The sequence below is a fragment of the Zootoca vivipara genome, chromosome 15 (assembly GCF_965207765.1).
Source record: "Zootoca vivipara chromosome 15, rZooViv2.hap1.1, whole genome shotgun sequence".
NCBI classification, from domain to species: domain Eukaryota; kingdom Metazoa; phylum Chordata; class Lepidosauria; order Squamata; family Lacertidae; genus Zootoca; species Zootoca vivipara.
This window is the reverse complement of record NC_142598.1, coordinates 10342355-10366026: the sequence shown is the minus strand read 5'-3', so window position 1 is coordinate 10366026 and position 23672 is coordinate 10342355. Positions and strand designations below refer to the sequence as shown.

The 23672-nt window shown below is 47.7% G+C and overlaps 2 protein-coding genes across 5 annotated transcripts in view; one reads left to right on the top strand and one right to left on the bottom strand.

Moving 5' to 3' along the window:
- The window catches only part of DOCK6 (dedicator of cytokinesis 6), a 104403-nt gene that overhangs the window by 54595 nt on the left and 26136 nt on the right, over positions 1 to 23672 (bottom strand). For all 3 annotated transcript variants that reach the window (XM_060268862.2, XM_060268859.2, XM_060268860.2), the window contains exons 7-21: positions 22917 to 23002; positions 21793 to 21859; positions 20132 to 20281; positions 19414 to 19494; positions 18700 to 18856; positions 16096 to 16217; positions 14458 to 14551; positions 13077 to 13239; positions 5692 to 5809; positions 4705 to 4775; positions 4247 to 4385; positions 3573 to 3674; positions 3290 to 3376; positions 2492 to 2723; positions 810 to 968 (exon numbers count right to left, since the gene is read on the bottom strand). In XM_060268862.2, the coding sequence (XP_060124845.2) occupies positions 810 to 968; positions 2492 to 2723; positions 3290 to 3376; positions 3573 to 3674; positions 4247 to 4385; positions 4705 to 4775; positions 5692 to 5809; positions 13077 to 13239; positions 14458 to 14551; positions 16096 to 16217; positions 18700 to 18856; positions 19414 to 19494; positions 20132 to 20281; positions 21793 to 21859; positions 22917 to 23002 (1828 nt within the window). The remainder of the gene's footprint in view (positions 1 to 809; positions 969 to 2491; positions 2724 to 3289; positions 3377 to 3572; positions 3675 to 4246; positions 4386 to 4704; positions 4776 to 5691; positions 5810 to 13076; positions 13240 to 14457; positions 14552 to 16095; positions 16218 to 18699; positions 18857 to 19413; positions 19495 to 20131; positions 20282 to 21792; positions 21860 to 22916; positions 23003 to 23672) is intronic.
- ANGPTL8 (angiopoietin like 8) lies at positions 6756 to 13082 on the top strand. 2 transcript variants are annotated; one of them, XM_060268864.2, is made up of 4 exons: positions 6820 to 7161; positions 8066 to 8236; positions 10898 to 11013; positions 12054 to 13082. In XM_060268864.2, exons 1-4 carry the CDS (start codon positions 6871 to 6873, stop codon positions 12055 to 12057), a joined length of 582 nt encoding a protein of 193 aa, XP_060124847.2. In that variant the 5' UTR covers positions 6820 to 6870; the 3' UTR covers positions 12058 to 13082. The 2 variants fall into 2 exon arrangements, with proteins under 2 accessions (XP_060124846.2, XP_060124847.2); XM_060268863.2 differs by lacking the exon at positions 12054 to 13082 and having other exon boundaries at positions 6756 to 7161; positions 10898 to 11184.

Here is a 23672-nt window from a genome sequence, read left to right as displayed (position 1 = left end):
GACTATTACACCGGGGGGGGGGGAGCTGGTGTGCTTTGAAACTAGTATGGATGGAGCCAGACTGAAGTGTTTTGGAGCCAGTGATGGGTGAAGCCAACTAACTGCAAGTCTCCATCCTGCTCCCTATTGAGCGCTACAAAGGAGGCACTGAAACGGAGGGGGAGGAAGCTGAGAGCCAGCTGGTTGTAAGCTGGGGGTTGGGTGGGGGAAGAATGAGGGCAGCACCCCTAATGGACTAGCTTCCAGTAGCCACTAAGCACATTAGCCGGAGCTTCTCGAGTTCCATTTGGGGCTATGCACTCTGTCCCTAAAAGCTACTAGTCTACTGCTATGACTCATCCGCTTCAATTGGTCTTAAATTATTCAGAAGTCCCATCTGTCCCACGTATGACCTTTCCTGGGAGGAAACTCACGGAGCCAAGTTAGGCACCTCCCTGAACATGCCCATCTATCCCTTAGGGGCAGGCAAGCTGCTGACTAATTTCATGGGAGGAGGGGACGGAGGAGAGTAAGTGGAAGGAAGGAGATGGTAGACAGAGAAGGAAGGAGCGCTGCTCATTTTTGCCTCTCGGCTCCAAGACTGCAAACATCTCACAGCGTCCGCTGGGTGCCAATCAAAGCAAGCCGCTGTTTTCCTTGATACAGAAACGCACTGCTATCAGCACAAGGAGCTGGGCATCGCTCAGAACTCTGGAGCGCCTGGGTTGCAGACCAGGGGAAATGGCACCCAGGGCAACATGAATGACAGCCAGGCACTTGCTCCTACCCCCCCCCCACACACACATGGAACTAAACACTCCATGTTATACCTGGTAAGCCTGGCTCTGCCACAGGCAGACGGAAAACATAGAAGATGTAAGAGGCCAGCAGATGGTTGTGGCCATGCTGGTCCTGGCTGCTGTCAAGGTTCTTGTGGATCTGGTTCACCATCACAGCAATGGCTTCAAAGGCAGCACGGCCCAGGTTCACTGAGAAAATGGGGAGATGTGTGGACTTGTGTTAATGACCAAAAAGTGACTCAAAACACCAAACACTGAAACAGAAAGGGCGAGCAAAGGTTAGATGGTTTTCAGCAAACAAGAAGGTTGAAAGGCTGCTTGATCTTGGGAATTCATAGCATGTTAGGGCATGCATGAATTTGGAAAAAAGGGAGCAAATGAGGGCTTTTTTATTGCACAGTTTGCAAGGTCTACCACTTGTAGTTCTTCCTTCCCATCTCTAGCTCCTCAAACAACAAATGCACAGGCTGCAGAAAACATAAAACCAGAAGAAAACACTTCCCTATGTTTAACCTGGGAAGAAGGTTGCCCTTGTGCCAAAAATGTAGTGAATGTGTTTCCAAAAAATAATGTTTTCCTTCAGTAATCCTTACATAGAAAGATGCACCTGTAGCTAGAATTAGGCGCAGGAAGTATACAGATACAAATAGGACTTTGGTCTTCTTTATTGCTGCATGCTGTACTTTAAAGGAGGAGAAGAAAGGCACATCATAAATCTTTCTTGCTCACTGCTTCCAGCACCTGCTTTAAATCATGATGTGGGGTGGGGTGGGAAAGCACCAGGAAGGGTTCTTGACCCTGAACGAAAAGACCTCTCTCCTTCCCATGAGTTCTCAGTTTTTGGCAGAGGACTTGGGTGAGGGGGAAACAACAAAACACACTGTCCTTAGGAAAAGGCAGATCTTTCAGAGAAGTGAATTTAATGGTGACAGCAACACTGGCAATCACGAAAATGGAAAAGTAATAAGCAACTGTCAGTAGATGAATGGTTAAAACAACTGTGATACTGAAATGCCCCAAACATAACAGCCCGCCACTTTTACAGTCATACCTCTAGTTACATATGCTTCAGGTTGTGTACTTTCAGGTTAAGTATGCGGCGGACCCGGAAGTGCTTACTTCTGGGTTCTGCCATGCGCGCATGCACAGAAGCGTCTTGTGAGCTTCGCGCATGTGCAGAAGCGTCCTGCGCACTTCGCGTATGCACAGAAGCGCCACTCTAGACGTACTTTTTGGGGTGTGAATGGCACCCCAGAATGGATCAGGTATGTATCTAGAGGTACCACTGTATATTAAGAAAGGAGTATTGTTCAAAAGTAGTCTCTTTTTTCCTGGGGAACCCCACCCAAATGTAACCAACTGAATGGTGCGCTCTTGTATTTATGACTTGTTTTTATGTCTATTTCTTTTTCATTCTTCCCAACCTGCGAGCTGACCCATTTTAACACACATCCTTCTACTTCCAGAGTTATGAAGCTGGGATTCTATCACAACCCATTATTTCCCTTACCCTATCCTTGGAGTGAGTGATGCCAGTATGGAAAACCCTGTCTCTTACCATAAGACTGTGCAAAATGAGAGAATGCTTCGATTTCAGGTTTTGAAGACTCTTTGTGAAGCATCCCAGATGCTCAAGCAAAGAACTCGATATGGCCCAGACAATGGTAACCATGGGATAGGGAGTGGAATAGGAGGAGAAGCACAGCACTCACCAATCTGCCCTGCAATAACAGGCGGGTACACAATGAGTTGGATGAGCTTGTTGAGAATCTGGTGGCTAAAGACAACCAGGGACTCCAAGCTAGCCACCCGCAAGTTGCCCACACTCGATTTCAGCTCAGACTCCATGTTGTTTTCTGTGAGGATTACGTCTTTTAGGCGGAAGGGGAAAGTGTATTCTTCCAGCACATGGATCAAGGTGAAGAACTTGTCCAGAAATGGGTCCTGCCAGGATAAAGGATAAGAAAACTATGGTGTAACTCAGAGCTCCAAGCATCTCTTAAATGTGGAGTGTCCTTTATTCATTTCAACATCAAGGGAAGAGCAGATATGTGCTATCTCAAGATTCCTTTGTATGTCTTTGATAATTTCTCTTTGGAAGATTAAGGCTTGCCAAGTTGAACCAAACTGATGTTCAGTACAGCTCAGGATCCTAAACCTCAGAGAGGTAAATGGCTCAGGTGTATGTTCTCCCAACATGGATTGTTTTGATGAAGTAACCAAGAAAACCCCATTTTTCTCTGTGAGATGCTCCTTGATTTTTCCAAAACAAGGCAACCGTTTTGGGGCTTCTAAAAAACGTTGCAAACAGCTTTCCACAAGCAGTTTCCACATGCTAGAAAATGAGCTAGCATCAGGCTTTAATTCAGTTCAAGGCTTAGAGACAGGGCAGTTGATGCAGGAGCAAAAATCCCAGCTAGCATGCAAGAACATGGCTCAACTGAGTCTTGCTTCTACTTGGCTCTACATTCCATTCCTTGCAACACGAAAACCTCACCGCCTCCTCTCACCTGAGTATGGACAGAAGACACAGCCAGCACCTCCACATTGAAGACCCCCTTGTGATTATCCACCCACTTCATGCCAGGCAGCTGCACCTACAAAGAAGCAACGGGGATAAAATATAATCCCGCTAAAGGGTGTGTGCAAAGGACCGAGAGAAGAAGGAAAGCTGGAGATGAGAGACAGCAAGGAAAAAGAAGAAGAGAACATTCCCCATTTCAGCATAAGCAAGGAGTAGCCCTTCAAGGGACTTTCCTTTCCCCAGGCTACTTACAACAGCCGCTTACTTACATCAGGGGTGAGTACAGAGTAGCTGGGAGGCGGCTTGTCAACAGACACAGGAAGGCAAAACTGTCCTGTCCTCAGCCGGCCATGTTGCATGAGGGGGATCCACTACAGAAAGAGAGACAAGGCCTGGGTGAGTCCTAGCAGGATGACAGGTCTTCCCTTGTCAGTCCTTCACCTGCCCCTCCCTGCCCACAAACAGCAGGGGACAGCAGCAAATCAAATACTGCCCACTGAGAAGGAAGATTTGTTATTGTACCCCACCTTGTAAATCTTCGGTACTCAAGGTGGATGGAAGGACAGGAGATGGAAGGGCACTCTCTGTGTCCAGCGCACCTGTCCACTTGCCTGCGGACTGTCTCGCCGGAGTGGCGCATGCTCTAGTTATCTCCTGCTTGGACTACTGCAATGCACTCAGTGTGGGGCTACCTTTGAAGGTGACCTGGAAACTACAAGTAATAAGGAATGCGGCAGCTAGACTGGTGACTGGGAGTGGCCGCCAAGACCACATAACACCAGTCCTGAAAGACCAGTCTGAGGGCCTTCTGGCAGTTCCCTCCTTGCGATAAGTGAGATTACAGGAAACCAGGCAGAGGGCCTTCTTGGTAGTGGCGCCTGAGCTTCTGCACATGAGCTCGGCTTCTGAGCTACGAAACGCCGTGGGTTCTGAAAGCACTCACTGTGTAGCCAACTGGGGTCTCCAGAGGCGTATTTTGTTTCTGCTGACAGCTGATATGGTAAAAGGTAAAAAGCAGGTGGTGGTTGTCCGTCAGGTTGGCTGGGATCTTTAGCTTGAACTCCTCGTAAAACTCAGGGGACCTGCAGGATACATGAGGGGGTGTCACAGTGGTCCACCAAGAGCCAGCATTGGCTAAGCCAGAGCCCCACCCAACCACAGGGGATCAACTGCTCTTGAACGCATCAGACAATTTCTAATTTCCTCAGGAAAGAAAACTGCCAGGAAAAAGATTGCGCAGGAGAACAATGCTTATTTTTACGAAGCAGTTAGCTTGGGAGACTGCTGGTTCCTTATCCAGGCAGCTGGGCCTCTTGATCCGATACGCAGCTGCAACTCTCCCCTCCCTGCCTCATTTGCAACAGTTATCCTGTCCCACCTCCGTAGTTACTTAGGACTCACTTGTTATGGTATACAACAGCTGTGTAAGCTTCTTTTGCAAAGTCACTGCAACTTGATTTCCCAAAGATGACCTGGGGTTGTTAGGAAAGGCAGAAATAAACTTAGTCAGAGACAGGGAGGCTGAAGTCCAGCAGACCACAGGGAGGGAGCCTGAGGACCTGACGGTCAAAGGGGCACCTGGAAAGGCTGTGCAATTTTTAATGTTTGCACACACACACACACACAGTATGTCTCAACGCTTTTCCACATTGGCTAGAGACTCTTACCAACACCACTGCCCTCTCCTTAACCCCACTGAGAAAACTAAAAGGGGTGGTGGCAACAGCAGCATCTGCAACCCGAACCAGGGAGGCTACAGAAGGAGTTACTTCGGTCATTGGCTAGAATTCAGCATGGAAGGTCACCAGATGCCCACACTTAGCATGAAAGCACCACCCCTGGAGGCTTAGATCTGCCACAGATGTAGCTATATTTTCCCATAGATGAGGACTAGGATCTTGACCTGAGGGCCTCACAAGAGTAGGAACTGTGAATCTGCTTAGCAAAACTGTTCCCTCCAAACTACAGTGGTACCTCGGCTTCCAAATGCCTTGACTTCCGAAGGTTTGGACTGACGAAGCTGGCAAACCCGGAAGTCTTTTCGCCGCACGCGCGGTCTACGTCTGCGCAAAGTGCAAAATCGTGCTTCGCGCATGCACACAACAGACGCTTCGACAACCGAAGGTTTCGACTTACGAAGAGCGCCGCGGAACGGATTGCCTTCGTAAGTCAAGGCACCACTGTATGTATAATTACGAGAAATGGGAGAATTCAAAATACAGAGAGGGACTAAACTTTTGGGCAAAATGGCATATTGCGCTCTACGTTTTCCTTTCATATATCGAGATGCTCCCTTGCTCCCTCACAGCATAACCTAGCTCTTTGCTCCAGAAGGCCAGTGGAGCTGTAAAAGTTGTAAGGAAGCCACAGGGAGTTTGTCTCACTCACTGGCATGGCTTGACCAGGGTCCTCTCCAGCCATGAACTGGAGCTTCACCGCGATGTTCCGCACTGAACCTTGACGACTGCTGAAGTTCAGGCTTTGGGGATAAACATACAGCAGGTTCCTGCAAGAGAAGGGGAATCTTTACAGTTCTGAGTGAGAGCGGCAGCAAATGTGTACATGGCAGAGAGATCCATAACTGATGCCATTGCCAGAATACCTCTTCCTTATCTGCAAAAGAAATATGTGTATATATACCTGCTGGGAATCAGCTGCACTCAAAGACTACGGAACACCTTACTAGGGATTGTCACAGGCTCTGCAAATAACTTAAAATATGTTAAACCTCCAACAAAACTTAGCCTGGTGCGCTTGTGTTCAGAGTTTCAGCCCACCAAGAGCTCCTACTCCATTTCCTGCCCCTCTGGTCTCCCATTCCCCACCCGCAGTTGGTCAGAGTTGCATATGCACAGAGCATGCTCAGTCCTCACCGAGCTGTCTTGGGTCCTTTCTCCTCCTAATTATTTTTGCATTTCTGCAACTTGTCTCCCTTTTGTGCACGAGCGGTGCCCTTTTGGCTGCACAATGGTCCACATTCCGAGACCGAGTTTGCAATGAGAACATAGGATCCTGCCATCGTGCAGAGGGAAAGTGTTTGCATGGAGTGGGGGATGAGAACACAGAAATGGCAAGAGGTGCGGCATGAAGGTAAAAGAGCAGGAGACCTTTGGAGCCTCAAGTCTTTGCATCACGCCAGCCCTTCACGCCACCCTCTCCAAGAGGCAGATTACATCACCGTTGCTCCATCCCACAGCCCAGCCAGGATAAACACAGCCAGCATTTGGACAGACACGCCACCTTCCCCTTCCCGCAACCCCTGCATAGCCCTTGCAACCCTTCAGAGGTGCCAGAATCCAAAGTCAGCCTTTAGGTGCCTCTGCACCTCTGCAATAAGCTGCCATCTGCCAGCATTGTGCAACTCTGTTGCCCTAGGTCAGATGTTCTGTGCCCATGCTAAGTGTGGGATGAGAGCCCAGGATGAAAATACTGCTGGCTCATTAAATGCTGGAGTGGGTTGCTCAGTCCAGCTCAGTCGTCTCTTTCCCCACCGGACCCCTCCCTCGCTTCTGCATATAAAGTGACAGGCTTACTCCCTTCGGTTTTTCCATTGGCCAAGTCACAGCAATGCTGACTTTCCTATTCCTGAGTATCTTGCTGCCTTGTGCAGCCATGCTTGCCCCTATCCTCACAGGCCCTCAGCAGCCCGTGGCTCCGCAGGAGGTAAACATTCTTTTCTACGGGGTGCTGCAGTTCGGCAGCACGCTGAGTGACTTCTACGACTCCACCACACGGAAGCTTGACAAGATCAGACGCAGCTCCGACTTCTACGAGCAGGGCCTGGAGGTGCTGCGTCGTCAGACCCAAAGAGCCCAGCAGAAGCAGAAAGAGATTGGAGAGATTGTTGAGGGGCTGGAGGTAACTGTGTTTAATTTATAAGGGCAGGGGAAGGAGGGAAGACAGCCCAGGTTAAAAGGCATTGCACTAGAGCAAAGCGGTAGCCATATTTTGTTGGTGGGACAACAGGGCCTTGACCAGCTTTATGAAATGCTGCCCCCCCCCCTTGCTGATTAGACAGGCATCTATGATCCTTTGCTTCAGATGCCTGTTGAAAACGTTTCCTTTTTAAAAAACCTCCCAGCTGAACTGTTGCTTTCAGTTTGCAGCTGATATGACCAAAAAATGAGGATTTTTATTGTGCACTGTAATTTTGCTTACTGACTGGTTTTTATATTACCATATTGGCTTGAATATAAGCCTCACCTTTCCCCCCAAATTCCGACTGTGAAAAGTTAAAGTGCGACTTATGGTATGCAGCCAGGAGTGTGGGCAAACAGCGCCAGGGGTGTGGCAAAGTGGTGCCCACCCCACACGTAGTCCCCCATCCTCTCCCCCAAGGCCTGGAAGGGAGACAGCGAGGAAGTGGAAAGGTCGCCAGCAACGCAACGCGGCTCTCCACCCCCACCCCCCAGTATGCAGCCAGGAACAGTGAGAAATGGAGCGGCTTATATTCAGGCATTTTTTAATTCCCCCCCCCCCTCCAATTTTAAAGGTGCGGCTTATATTTGGGCCATTGCGGTATATGCTCTTGTCCACAGTTCGGATATTCTGTGTGATAAGCATTTTACACTTAAACAAAAACAAATGAATAATGAAACCTAAGCAGGGACTTACACCTACAGCTCCATATTCAATCTTGTAATCTTCCAACCATACAATGTTAAGTTTTCCTACCTAGTCCACACCCCCAGGGCCCCAACTTCATCAGAGCCCCCCTTTGGTCAGTCTTCCTCATCTACCACTCCTGCTCTTTCTTTGATAGGATGAGAGCCTGGCAAGGCGGCAGCAGGCTCACAGCAACAAGGAAGCGTTGCAGAAGATGCTTGCGGGCCAGCAGGACCTAGTGCGACAAGTGAAGGCGCTTGAAGGGATGCTGGCTATAGTGGAAGAGCAAGGTCTCCAAAATAAGGGATGGGAATTTTCCGCTTTGAAGGTATTCCACCACCTTCTCCTCTGTACGGTGGCCCCCTAAGTCACTTGCTCTAGGCCCCTTGAGGTTTCTGCCACTCTGCTCTCCAAAATCTCTAGGGAGCTTGAAGAGTGCCTAGACAAGTGAACTTTGAGCTAATCTGTACTGCATGAGAAGCCATCTCCATGTAGCCCCCTGATTACTACTGTACACTCAAACTTACAGATACAGTAATGAACCAACTCATGCATAGGTCAATGGACATGCACTCATATATAGACAATCTTGCCCCTCGCCCCTCTAGCTCTTCCATTCATGGGCGGTGCAATCAATGAATGGGCCTTCTTCACAGGAGGAGGCATCCAACTGGTAGTGAAACCACAGCCCCACCAGAGGCTTCTAGCTAGTCAGCCAGCAGCCACAGGGAACTTGCCGAGGAGGATGGTTCAGCTTACTCAAGCAGCCACAGGGAGAACAAAGGGGGAAGATAAAGAGGCTGCACCCTTGTAGGAAACTGGCGGTGATGGGGACTGTCTTACTCCAAATGGCCCAGTAGATGTGGGGACTTCCTCACCACCATTTACAGATCCTAGGAGGTTGCATGCCTGCAAACACTTTGGACAGCAGAAGCCCCAGTGGTCGCTGCCTAACATTTGCACTGCTATCAAAGGCAGCCAGAGATCATGGAACCTTCTAAGCCTTTGACAGCATTAGATGATCAGGAGAAGCCCAACTGGAACCTCTTTGTGCCGTGCAAAAGCTGTTATTTGCAGCTGAGCCAATATAATTGTGATTTCTGCATTGTCGAGGGCCGGATTAGATGATTCTCAGGGCCCCTTCCAACTCTACAATTCTGTGATTCTACAATAATAATTCCCATGGCCAGATGAAGCCCTGACAGAACCCCTGTGGGCTCCACGAAGCTGTCGTTTTGAGGGCTGGCTGGGTGAGAAGGAGTTAAGTTGGGAATTTGTGTTATTCAAAGCCAGATAAGAATTTGGGAGCCTTGTAACCCTATCCTCTTCTTTGAGCCAGGCTTGATGGGGCCCCAAAGCTTGCATCCAGGCCTGAGCTAGGAAAGCTTCAAACCAAGCACAGCGTAACATTCCAGCTCTCTCAAAAGCAACACACAGATGCTCAAAAGCTCAGTGGCAGCATCTCATTGCTCTGAAATATCAAGCCAGATCCCAACCTGTTTTAAACTCATAAGCTTATTTTCAGCTTATCCAAATCTCTTTTAAGGTACCGTCTGCTTTAACAGCATGAACAGCAGGGAGGGGGTGTGTGCGTGGAGAGGGAGAGAGGGTAAGGATTAGGGCTCTCCGAGCTCAGTGCATAAATAAGACTAGGCAGTTATTTACTGCCTAGTGCTGCTTTGGGGAGATAGGGGCCAGGCAGGTGTGGAGGACTCCCTGGTCCTGAATGGGGCAACTGGGCCCCTGAAGGAACAGGTAGGCAGCCTGGGAGTCATTTTGGACTCACAGCTGCCCATGGAGGCGCAGGTCAATTCTGTGTCCAGGGCAGCTGTCTACCAGCTCCATCTGGTACACAGGCTAAGACCCTACCTGCCTATGGACTGTCTCACCAGACTGGTGCATGCTCTGGCTATCTCCCGCTTGGACTACTGCAATGCGCTATACATGGGACTACCTTTGACGGTGACCCGAAAACTACAATTAATCCAGAATGCCGCAGCTGGACTGGTGACTGGGAGTGGCCACCAAGACCATATAACACTGGTTCTGAAAGACCTACATTGGCCCCCACTGCGTTTCCAAGCACAATTCAAAGCATTGGTGCTGACCTTTCAAGCCCTAAATGGCCTCAGCCCAGTATACCTAAAGGAGCGTCTCCACCCCCATCGTTCAGCCCAGACACTGAGGTCCAGCTCCGAGGGCCTTATGGTGGTTCCCTCACTGCGAGAAGTGAGGTTACAGGGAACCAGGCAGAGGGCCTTCTTGGTAGTGACACCCTCCCTGTGGAACGCCCTCCGGTCAGATTTCAAGGAAATAAACAACTATCTGACTTTTAGAAGACATCTGAAGGCAGCCCTGTTTAGGGAAGTTTTTAATGTTTGATGTTTTATTGTTTGTAATATTCTGTTGGGAGCTGCCCAGAGTGGTGGGGGAAACACAGCCAGATGGGCAGGGTATAAATAATAAATTATTGTTAAGTATTGTTAAGTTATGGAGGGAAACCTGCATGTAAGCAGCAGCAGCAGCAGCAGCCTCCTCCTGGCTCTTGATATCAACTTGTCATAAGAGCACCACACTATTAGCACTGCTAGTAAAGTGAGCATGTTACCTACCCCTTGCAGAAAGCATTGGTTATGGTTGCAACAGCTCTCCAGGGTTGACTTTTGGGGCCAAGCAAAGTACTAGACTGAAATTGTGACTGTATTACAACCAGAAAACATCCCTATGGCACAGTCCTGCTGAAGAGGGATCATATTCTGCACGGGTTGTGAGGGGAAGGGGCAGAGAGAAGGACTGGCAACTGTATGAATAGATGGCCCAGAATGGGCAGTGAATGAAGTCAGGGTACAGGAGCCCCCAGGGATGTAAACTGAGATGAGGAATCCCCCAGGGTTGCAGACTGAGATTAAGGGGTCTAAAACATCGGAAACTGCTGGCAATGGATAAAAGAACCCCCACCTCTCCGTTAACTGATATCCTCTCCCCTCAGGCACACATGCAACAGCAGAATCTCACCATCTGGTCCCTGCTGAGAGCTACTCAACAGCAGCAGCAGCAACTGGCTCGGCAGACAGAACAGCTGCTCTGGATCCAAAGACTAGCAAGGCAAGCGGTGCTTCTTGGGGACGTTTCTTAAACAGAGATCAAGTTAGTGTGTTGCTGTGATAAGGGCAGCTCCTGGCTCAACGCTGCTGCCATTTGCTAGTTATGGTAAGAGTCTTTCTGATGCAGGGCACTCATGCCAAGACCTCAGGCATCAGCACCCTTACTATAGTAATGGGGACACGGGTGGTGCTGTGGTCTAAACCACTGAGCCTCTTGGGCTTGCTGATCGGAAGGTCAATGGTTCGAATCCCTGCAATGGAGTGAGCTCCCGTTGCTCTGTCTCAGCTCCTGCCAACCTAGCAGTTCAAAAGCATGCCAGTGCAAGTAGATAAATAGGTACCACTGCAGCGGGAAGGTAAATGTCATTTCCGTGCGTTCTGGTTTCCGTCATGGTGTTCCATTGCACCAGAAGCGGTTTAGTCATCCTGGCCACACGACCTGGAAAGCTGTCTGCGGACAAATACCGCCTCCCTCGGCCTGAAAGTGAGATGAGCGCTGCAACCCCATAGTCGTTTTTGACTGGACTTAACCGTCCAGGGGTCCTTTACCCTTCTTTTTTAAAAAAAACCTATACAGTGGTACCTCTACTTACGAATTTAATGCGTTCCGAACGCACATTTGTAAGTCGAAAAAATTGTAAGTCGAATCCCATAGGAATGCATTGGGAGAAAAAAATTGTAAGTCGAAGCAACCCTATCTAAAAATTCGTAAGTAGAAAAAATCCTATCTAAACCGCATCCAGGATGGCAGAAGGAGCTCCATTTGTAAGTAGAAAAATTCATAAGTAAAGTTATTTGTAAGTAGAGGTATCACTGTAGTAATACTCATAGGAAGGACCAGAGGAGGGAAGAAACAAGTCTGATCCCCAAGACATGAAGTGCAACACACCTGCCTCTAACTTGCTAAGAAAGCAAAGACGAGGACATACCCTAAGAGCCCAAGCCTCCGGGCCCACAAATAAGCAAGTCCACCTGAGGGAACGGAGGTTTGATCTTTGCGATCCGCTTGCTTAATGCCGCCTTACTTGTCCTTGTTTGCAGATGAAGAACCACAAAGTTGTGAAGCTGAATGTGGGGGACCTGGACAGAGACACCATGGCAACATTCATGGCAACTACCTGCACCTGTTCTGAAACATGGCTGATGATGTCACAGCAGCCACAGGGTGGTCAGATCAGCAGCAGGCTAGAAGAATCATCCAGCCTCACGACGAGAACTCTCCCGACACCTGCCGGATCTAATCTAAATACGTAGGTCCTCACCTTCTCAAGTGAGGAACTGCGAGTCCTCCCAGGGATCTTTAGAAAAGTCGCATTATCAGCAAAACAAGCAACCTTTCTGAAAGCTACATGGCCTTACCCAAGGCTACTGACTGCTGCATCAGAGATTGCTCTCATTATACAAAGCACATTATGTGTACACACTGAACATCTCCTTTTCGGTGCGGATGGGCATTCTGTGCTGCAATACTGCCTTGGCTGCCAGGGCTTACCAGGAATGAGAGTACAATAGTATTAGTGCTTCACCAGATCAGACACCGGAAGGAAGCAGCAACAGTTGCTGCCAAAGGACTACAGTTTTATCTATTGTCGCGCCGAAAAAGATCTGGGTCATTATTCAGTATGATGACAGTGGCAGCTGAACACTTAAGGCCAGAATCTTTGTGCCGGACTCCTGGCAATCCTGTGGACATATTGCTACATAGCAACCTGCAGCCAGACAGGCGATGGGAGGAAGCTGGCAGCTGGTCACAGTTTCACTTAAAATTAGTACTGAGAACTGCGAGATCAACCAAGGAGAAACTTATTTTCAGAATGAAAACCCATCCCTTTGTTCCTGAGCACACAGTTTTAAGGAGTCAACACACATTATCCCCAGAGGGATAGGATAATGAGTGGAAGCCCCGAGCGTAGCATTTGTTTCTGCCAACTCAGAATACAGAGGAATTCAGTATCACAAGGTTGAAAAGATCAGAGCTGAAAAGCATGGAGTCTAAGCACCCCACACCCCACAAAACAGAGCTGCATTTGCACCCGCTAGCCAGCAAAGCTGCCTTAAACCTACCTGTACGTTGTGTGCGGTGTGTAGACTTCCTTGACTGGAAACTCCAGTATCTCCTTGGTGGGCCGGACTCGGAGGTCAGGATAGGGAAGCACATGCAGAAGTTCTGGCGACAGGCAGTAATGGGGGTTCTCTGGCACAGGAGAAATGTCGATCTTGAGCTGGGCTGTGAGGCAGAAACAAGAGGGGGTGTGGGGGTGGGGGTGTAAGGAGAGTTTGCATACAGAACCCAACATGACAAAACTGACATACCTCTGAGACTGAGAATGTGTGGTAGAGCGCTGGAGAGTTCTAGGGTGCTTGAGTTCCCTGATCTCTATTATATGACCCAGAAGATTTTATATATGGTACATGAGCACACACACAGATTGCACAAGGAATGGAAACGGACAACAGAAACTATAGAGAGGCCTCCTTTACCTCAAACAGAGAATTAATCATAACAATTGTCAGGGATGCTGGTGGCTACCCTTGAGTGACGACGCTCCACACCGCCGTGTCTTTAAGACTTTTATTGGTGCATACTTATTTACAGTGCAAGAGATCAGAGAAACATGGCTGTTCAGTCCTCATCAGAATCTCGCAATGGCGCTTTCCGGCTATGCGCCCAGCAAAGTAGTTTGGGCACCCCAAAGCACTGCCCCTTGCTCCTACGGGAGCTGGCACACCTCAAATCAGGCGTTGGGGGGAAAGGGCACCTGTCCGATGCTCCGCCGCTGGCCATTTCCTGTATAGGAGCTCTAGGCTGCAATCGCGGCTCTTGGATGCTGCCAGAGCCCTGTACCGACCTGCTCACTTCCTCCTGCCCTTCACTGGACCCGCTGCTGGAGCTCTGACTGGTTGAGGAGCTGGACTTTATGATGGGGGGCTGTTCTCTGTAACTCCGCCCCCTTACAATAGTAATAATAATAATTCCTGCCCATCTGGCTGGGTTTCCCCAGCCACTCTGGATGGCTTCCAACAGGGTATTAAACACACAGTAAAATATCAAACATTAAAAACTTCCCTAAACAGGGCTGCCTGACGAAGGATGGTTTAAAAACTTTCAAAATAATAATACACTTTGCTGATTTGCTCTTACTCTCATTTGACTGGATTCTGAAACACCTACAGCTATTTCTTGTAATGACTGACCTTTCTGCCTCACTTGGGGGGGGGGGGGAACTGAACACAAACACACTTTTTCTCCTCTTGGCAAAAGTGGGCTCTGGCCAACACCACATGCAGTGATATAACTTTACGCTCCAAAGAGTTTTATTGCTTTTGTCACAACAGACTACACGGCTACCACAATCAACACCAGGCTCCAGAATGTCCCACTCCACAGAGCTTTCAACAAGAGGCAATGCCTTGTCGCAGACTGATTCACAGGCACCCACCTTACCTGTGACAGGTCGGAGCCTTCTTAGGACAGATGATGGCCGCCTCATGTCTGCCAGGAACTTGTATAGGTCCTCATCACTGAGGCGATCACCTTCCTAGAGGTTTTGTTTGGGGGGGAGGCAGGGGACGGAGGAAAAGAGAAGGGGAGAGTTGAACCAGAACAGGAGAGTAACATCCACCAAGACAGTGGCATTAAGACCCCTATGAGTTCCTCAGTGGATGTGGCACTGCTCTAGCAATATTTGTTCCAATTTACTCATTAACCCAGATGGTGACAGCAGTCACGAAATTAAAATGCGCCTGCTTCTTGGGAGAAAAGCAATGACAAACCTAGACAGCATCTTAAAAAGCAGAGACATCACCTTGCCGACAAAGGTCCGTATAGTTAAAGCTATGGTTTTCCCAGTAGTGATGTATGGAAGTGAGAGCTGGACCATAAAGAAGGCTGATCACCGAAGAATTGATGCTTTTGAATTATGGTGCTGGAGGAGACTCTTGAGAGTCCCATGGACTGCTAGAAGATCAAACCTATCCATTCTTAAGGAAATCAGCCCCGAGCGCTCCCTGGAAGGACAGATCGTGAAGCTGAGGCTCCAATACTTTGGCCACCTCACGAGAAGAGAAGAATCCTTGGAAAAGACCCTGATGTTGGGAAAGATTGAGGGCACTAGGAGAAGGGGACGACAGAGGACAAGATGGTTGGACAGTGTTCTCGAAGCTACGAACATGAGTTTGACCAAACTGCGGGAGGCAGTGCAAGACCGGAGTGCCTGGCGTGCTCTGGTCCATGGGGTCACGAAGAGTCGGACACGACTAAACGACTAAACAACAACAACTCATTAACCCTATGTATAGACTGTCCATTGCATTGCACTGCTAGGACTATTTCCAATAAGTCTAAAAACACAATACAAGGAAACACATAAAAGCATACATAGGATAAAATCCAATCTTAAAACATTACAAATGATTGTTTGAGCAGTAAAGTACAAGACAAGACTGAAATAAAACAATTCACCTGATGCCCTGAATTGGATTTTAACCTACATCAGAAACTCATTAACAGAGAGGCAGTACAGTATAAGCCTCTAGGGACAGGGAATTTCATGACTGGGGCACCACTACAGAGAAGGCATTGCCAAACAAGTAGACGTGAAAGGCTCCTGCGATATTCCCCAGGTTCATTTTAAGACTCTGCCAGAATGTATACTTCATTGTATACACAACTTAACTTTCAAAGCCATAATTTGCAAGTCACTTGAAAGTTCTGTCAAGAATCTGAAGATCTGTTGGAGCGTACAAGTTCTGAACAGGCACTGAAGACTCTTGTGGAAAGTGCTTGAGAATCTTGCAGTTGTAAGAAAAGGAGGGGCCCTGCAAATAAAGGCAGAGAATCCTGCTGGGCCCTGGGCTGTGACTATACCCCACCTCCAACTCATTTCCCATCATTTTATGGTGTGTGGGGAAAACAGTGAAATAAGAATCACAGCTTCTTATGAGGAAAGAGAACATTCTCTAGCACAAACAGGTAATTGCCTGCCAGTCTCTGGTCCCGTTAACTGCACTCCTACAGATGTGAAAACCAAAAGACAGTAATATTATGAATCAGTCCAGACAGCCCAGGCTCCAAGCCTCCCACCTGCTTGAAGAAGTTAGTGACGGTGAGTGTAGCTGGGCGGAAGTTGTTGAAGCTGCACATCTCCCCAACACTCATGCGCTCGTATGTTTTCCTCTTGCGCTCATTCCAGGTTCCCTTGCGGTCTAGAACAGAGGAAGATATGTTCAATAGGTGAGGTGCACACATGCACAAATAAGGACTTATATTTAGGCAATAGGCAACAGTGAGAAGAGAACCGGGCTCTGCTAGGAACTCATGCTTGGTGAGTGGCTATCACTGCCTCTCAGCTTCATGCCCACAGCGCTGGGGAGGGGGATGTGGCCTACTTTTCAAAGTTGTTGTGAGGGCAAACCTAACGGAGACCACAATGCTGCACAACAGCGCAGTGGTAGCGCTAATAGGCATTTTGCAGAAACTACCCACAAGCTCCCTCAACAACTTAGAAGAGTTGCTTCTACAAAAACCAAGCGGTGTCCCACAATAACACTGCAAGCAGCTTTTCCAAAGTAGTGCAGTGTTGCCACTTGACAAATACCTTACAATTTGCAATGTAACCAAACTTCAGAATCTCCAGCCCAACTCTATGCACTCATATCATGCAGTTTTAGACTTAAGCAATAAATGATTGATCATGGAAAAGAACCCCTTCATCAGTCAGAGTCTGCTACAGAGGTGGTACTTTGCACTGCGCTCTATGCAGGCAGATGTCCAGGCACCGAGAGGCCCCTGCAGTTAAGCCCACCACATTAAAAAAAACCGTTTGCGTGCTCTAGTAGACATGGTATAATGTAAATTACACTTGAGGCCTGCTGTACAGAGCACTCAGAAGATGCTCCTCATCCCCAATTTTTCTCTGCTGATAGATTGAAGGACACACAACACAAACCTAGGTTACGAGTAGTAAGTATATAGAATCATAGAGTTGGAAGAGACCACAAGGGCCATCCAGTCCAACCCCCTGCCAAGCAAGAAACACCATCAAAGCATTCCTGACATATGGCTGTCAAGCCTCTGCTTAAAGACCTCCAAAGGAGGAGACTCCACCACACTTCTTGGCAGCAAATTCCACTGTCGAACAGCTCTGTCTGTCAGGAAGTTCTTCCTAATGTTTAGGTGGAAGCTTCTTTCTTGTAGTTTGAATCCATTGCTCCGTCAATTATACAACAAGCGTAACCGGCTGCTATAATCAATCACTAATTTATAAACATATAACGCAGAATAACTCCTGGAGTTTTCCAGCTAGTACTTTATTGTGGAAAGCAGTTCGCTCACTGAAGAAGCCAACTTTGGCGAAACAAGGCACATAACCTGGGTAACCTTGACTTTTGCTTTCGGATACTCCCTTGCCACCTTCATATATACGTCTCGTCTTCACCTGGATGCTCCGCTGCCACCTATACTTGTCACCGCGCTTGGACTATCCATTCTGTGGAATAACCGCTAACTGACATCGTCAGACACAGTATATTCCAAACTATATATTCCTGGTAGCGGTGAACAAAAAAACTCAAGTATTACACATCCATTTGGAAGTACATTTGAACCAATTTATATGTCATATGGATACCCAATATGAACTACAGCATATGACTGAATACATTGATGTCGGATTGAATCACGAGTGATATGACGTTTATGGTTGTGTTATTGAAGTTATTCTGCATTATATGTTTATAAATTAGTGATTGATTATAGCAATCGGTTACGCTTGTTGTATAACTGATAGATTGAAGGAAGGAGTCAGCATACTCTTCTCTGAAGAAAGGAGAGCCGCTTCCTTTGTCTCAATCTCTAGCTCATGAGCATAAACAAACTACCTCTTTCTACATTTCTGTATTGCGAGCTTTAGGGCTGCATGGACATGACTGCAAATTGGTGGCTTGATTTTACTCTGTTTGTAATGCCAGCATGCTGCGAGTCAGCTTTAAACTACTCCTGTGATGTACAACTGGCAGTTACAACTCATCCCGTTTCTGATTATAAACATACAGTGCAATCTGTGGCATTTTCCTCTCTTCCCTGACCCACTCCACCTTGTACCATGATCCTCACCTACCAGGCAGCCTAGACACAGGGAGTTCCCGTCCAGTAATGCCTTGTTGTTGTTGTTGTTGTTGTTGTTGTTGTTGTTGTTGTTGTTGTTGTTGTTGTTGTTGTTGTTACATTTGTGCCCCACCTTTCCTCCCAAGAGCTCAAGGTGGCTTACAAAGTTCCCCTCCCTGTTTTATCCTCCCAAGAACCCTGTGAGGTAGATCAGGCTGGGAGTGTGTGACTGGCCCAAAGTCACCTAGTGAGCTTCATGACCATTTGGGGAATTTAAACTCGGGTCCCAGTCTGACACTCTAACCCAGGCATAGGAAAACTCGGCCCTCCAGATGTTTTGGGACTACAACTCCCATGATCCCTAGCTAACAGGACCAGTGGTCAGGGATGATGGGAATTGTAGTCCCAAAACATCTGGAGGGCCAAGTTTGCTTATGCCTGCTCTAACCACTACATCACACTACTGAGGTTCCTTTGGACAAAAGCTCCATGTAACTGGAAGAAAAGCAGTGTCAGCAGCCAACTCCCCACAGGACAAGAAGCATCCTTTCTCACAGAGCTTGGTCACGGCACTATACTCACCACTCTCAGAGTCGGAAGCATCCCTCTCAAGCATCCCAGTGCTGTTGATTATATTCACGAGGTGGATGGCAGTCCAGGCAAATGGCATGCGGTACCTTCCCAGACGGGTGCAGAACTGCTCTCCTGCCACCCGCAGCTTCTCCAGCTTCTCCTTGTTCTGGAAGCACAAGGGGGGGAGAAATCAGGATAGCAAACTTTTTATAAAAGAATGGAAATGGTTTATTGAATATTTACAAACAAACTGTAAACAGATAAGAACACTGGCAGATTATTGTAATAACCTGCAGTTTTATAAGAGTATACATTTAAATGAATAAATGATTAAGTTAATTTGGAGTATGCAGGGGGGGGGATTCAAGGAACCGCAGAAAGAAGGGGAAGGAAATAGAGTTTCAAAACGTCAAAATGATTGTAAAATTATTGAAATGTATAAAATTGAAAATCATAAATAAAAATTTAAAAAGGAAGCACAAGGGGGGGACTTCACCATTACTGGGACCAAATTGTAAATGTTGAACCCCCACCACATCCACCCATAAAATAAACCTGTAAAGCAGGCCATTTTCATTCCACTGAGAACATGCAAGAGGTCATCCCAGGGCATCCAGGGATTTAATGATATGGGTAGAATTGAAACCCGGGACCAAGTCTAGCACACACACACACACAGTATGGCTAGGAACCCAACTGCTTCCCCATCTTGCTTCCATCTACCTTCAGAGCATCGGTCTCCTTCATGACCATGTACGGTTCACAGCATTCACTGATGTCTCCTTGCTGCAGCACCTTCTCCAGCTGGGCAGGGAAAGGAAAAGCAAGTTACTGGTGATGAAGTCCAGCAGATGCCTTGGAAGTTCCCAAAGAGTGCTGTGAGCTCCACCTCAAGTTCTACAACTAGCTAGGGCCTGCAACCAGAGAGTCCTCTCAGCTGTCCCTGAAGCTAAGGAAAGATGAAAAAGCCCTGTACCCAGAGCTGGGCTTACTCAGTGCTTGAAAAGAAAAATATGGGGCAGGGAGAGCAAAATTGTGTTCTGCACCATGCAATCATTCTTTTCTTTGAATTATGTTTATTTTGCATTATTCATTCAGCTAACCAGAACCATAAGCAAAATGAAAAAGGAATAGGCCCTCCCAGGCCTCACTCCAGTTTCAGAGAGTCTGCTAGACATTGCCCATACACATTCAAATCTCCCTCCAAACCCATAGGAACTAGAAACATGTTTTGTTTTGTTTTGTTTTAAGGACAGCTGAGATTCTCAGGTTGATAATTCTGATGCCCAAGCTCAAACAAGTTATTTTCCGACACTCACAGGAGGCAGAACATATGCGCCTCCACCACACACACACACACACACACACACAGAGCGCTTGCCACAATGGCTGCAAAGGGGGGGTGAGCTCTGGAGGCGTGACTGAAGATCAAACATCTCACCTTGATCACTAAGAATATATCTGGAGAAGGGTGTGTGAGGGAGAAGATGGCCGAGCGGGCCAGCGTGGAGATAGCAGGGTGGGCACTGTGCGCTCGCAGAAGCCCCTTCATGTGCTCCGAATTGAGGTCAAAGTAGAAGTTTTCAGAGATCTAGAAAAGTTGGGGAAATGGCCGAAGCCGGGCAAAGTTACCACGCACTCGAGACCCACTCCCAACCTGTCACAGCAATAAAAGCAGCAAAGCTGGGAGCACCACAACAGACAGAGGACTTTAGATCTGGGCAAGGCCTATCCACTGTGGTCTTAAAATCTGGCTTGCTGTTGCCACCACTACTGTAACAAGACACCTGGGCCTTCTCCTTCCTGCAGCCAGAGAGCAGCAGCCCTGTTTCCCACTGGCTTCTGCCAGATCTGCCTGGTTCCACACTGTAGTTTCCTGAGGTGCTTACTAAAGCCAAACTTAGGAGACTGTGCTGGGGAGAAGAGAGAGGCCTCAGCTACACTTGTCAATTACAGTGGTACCTTGGTTTAAGAACAGCTTAGTTTAGGCACCCCCAAACTCCGGCTCTCCAGATGTTTTGGCCTACAACTCCCGTGATCCTTAGCTAGCAGGACCAGTGGTCAGGGATGATGGGAATTGTAGTCCAAAACATCTGGAGGGCCAAAGTTTGGGGATGCCTGGCTTAGTTTATGAACAACTTGGATTAAGAACGCTGCAAACCCGGAAGTAGATGTTTTGGTTTGCCTTGGGAGCAGAACATGTTGAGTGTGTTCCATTTGTAAATTGAGTTCCCTGCTGCTATGGGAAAGCACGCCTTGGTTTAAGAACGCTTTGGTTTAATAACGGACTTCCGGAACGGATTAAGTTCGTAAACCAAGGTGCCACCGTACTGTAAATCGTTATAACTGTGTTATAAACATGTGCCACCAGATGGTGATATAGAGCAGTGATCTGTCGCCAATGGGATTTTCCATTAAGAGTTTTTATAGCGTTTTTTTCTATAGCGTTTTAAAAAATCTGTATAGATCCAGCCAGAGAGAACACAGAGGCAGCAGGGCATGCAGCTGGCTAGGCTTCTCACTGCGTCTGAAGTCACCCTGTGTCCTTGGGACGGGAGCGAGGGGTCAGGTAAAGCACAATCTGTGAAAGATGATGGCGCCTGCGTAGCTGCTGCCTGCGGAATCCTCTGATCCACCTTTCCCTCATGGCTCAGCTGAGGCAGTTCATTCTCCTCGCTTTGAAACTCCTCTAACTAGAAGGAAGCGCTTGAGGCAGGAACCCACGAGAGTTTGCAACACTAACTGAAGGCAGGGCAATAGCTAGGGGAGAAAATGCCTCCTTTCCTCCGGAATGTCTGGAGGTGGTTCCTACCTGGCCCAGGACAGGAAGAGACTGCAGACTGCTCTGATTCCAGGGGAACTAGTAAGAAGACACATCAAGTAGCCTTGTGTATGTGCTGCATGGACATAATCAAGAGCATCTCCAACCCAGCGCTTCCTATGTCTATCAAACTAGTCCTTCAAACATACTGCATCTCAGCAATTTTAGGCAACTGACCAATTTGCACCCTACCTTTCTATGCTTTGCTTTCTGCCCATTTTATAAAATGGTCCTGCTTCTAGCTGTAAAGACAAGTATTGCTCAGAATCACAGAGTAGTACCTTCTTCTTCTCCTTCACATCGTAAAGCGCTAGCGATCCAAAGATAGGTTCGATCTCAATCTCAAACCTGCTCCATGGAAGGGGATGAGAGAGAAGAGAGGGGAGAGAGAGAGAGAGAGATGGTTCGGTGAGAAAACAACCATACCTCAGCAATAGCCAGCAGTGCACCTTGCGCTGTCCATGAACATGGGCATCTCCTGGTAAAGCAACAAAGTGCCTTCTTTCCAAGGCAATTGCAGATTGTTTGCAATTTAGCATTGGGGGGGGGGCTCTTGTGTGGACTGAATCTGGTGCCAGTGCTGCTCTCCGCCATGAAATGACTGGAAACAGAGGCATGCACACCCTCAAGTGAGAATAGTGCATAAGAAACAGACCCCTGGATTCAGAATTTGGTTTTCCGGGGAGTCAGCTTTGAAATCCTCCAGCAAATTCTACTCAATACTGATCCAAAGCAGAACCCCAATGTATAGTTAGCAGAGTAAAACTTAAACACGTTACAGGATTCCCCCCCAAAATAAACCAGAGGTAATGAATCTTTCATCCAGCAGAGCTTTACTGCTACTGAAGGCAAATGAGCATAATGGACACAAATCCAATACATTCAGGACTGGCACTGTCCACAAGAAATCCAGTTGCAGCAGACTTAACTTAAAACTTACGATAAATTATAATAAGACTAAACCTTAACACTAAGCATACTATGTACAGAACACCACACCAGAAGGAAAAAGATAGAAAGAGAAAGTGAAACCCAGGCTCCTTCTGGCTTATTATTATAGTCAGCATGATATTGACAGAAGAGATAACAGAATCAGTTTAAGCCAGCTGTATTCAGCATCTCTGAAGGAATAACCCAAATATCAGGAACCTTCTGCTTGTTTCTTTCACACAAAGAAGTTTCCAGAGCCCTCTTGAATTAAGTAGAATAGGAAAGAACTCTGCACATCTGATCAATACTTTCTGCACTAAGAAATGCAAACTGACACAAAGTTCACAGTCACCCAGAGCCTCACACCCTTTGCACAGCACCATACACAGAAGCATTTGTGAAAAGCACTGCAATGGACCCAAACTTCCATGTATGTCCTACTTTTGGTTTGGCTGGCAAATAAAAAGTGACTTACTTCAGAGACAAACACTTCACCAGGATCCTCTGACCAAAGTGCTCCCTGGGAACTTCTGGGATGCTGCAGCGTTCTACTGCCTCATCCTGAAAAGATAAAGAGAAGCACATCATCTATATAACCATGTGTTTAGCACTAGGAAAACAGTATCGGAGCTTGCTAGAACAAAAGCAGGCCCGTCTTTGCCACTGGGTTTATTGGCGCAATGCGCCAGGGCGCTGGACGCTCAGGGGCGCCCCAGCAAGTGGAAAAGCTGCGCAGCAGCCTCCCCTTTCCGTCCTGCACGCCTGCCAGCTGCGTCGCTCAGGGGAGAGTAGGGAGGTAAGCAATGCTGCCACTGCTATCGCCACCGTTTTATCATTATTACTATTACTATTATTTTTATTTTTACTTTTTTACTTTCATATATTTAAAAAAATGTTGTTGTTTTTTAAAAGGCCTTCCTCATTGAGGCCAGGGTACAGCAGGTGATCCTTCCTGGAGGTGAGTTCAGGCCGGAGGGAAACTGGGGGGGGGGCGCCAGAGGGATTTTTGCACCACGGCGCTGGATACCCTTAAGACGGCCCTGAACAAAAGTGAGTCCAAACAGAGTGCCGTAGGGCAGGGAAGAAACTGGGCAGTTCTGAGATCTCTGGAGAAGGAAGAGGAAGAATGCCAGGCAAAGTAATGATCCTCCTGCTCCCATTTCTTGACAAAACCACTTAAAAAAAGAATGACAAGACTGTGGTGGTTTTTCCTCCAACCTTTACCAAACAC

Excerpts from the sequence above, each read along its gene's own strand:
- ANGPTL8 (XM_060268863.2), top strand. The coding sequence starts at position 6,871 with ATGCTGACTTTCCTATTCCTGAGTATCTTGCTGCCTTGTGCAGCCATG. Across the intron at positions 7,162-8,065 it reads AGATTGTTGAGGGGCTGGAG|GATGAGAGCCTGGCAAGGCG; the intron begins GTAACTGTGTTT and ends TTTCTTTGATAG. Across the intron at positions 8,237-10,897 it reads GGGAATTTTCCGCTTTGAAG|GCACACATGCAACAGCAGAA; the intron begins GTATTCCACCAC and ends CTCTCCCCTCAG.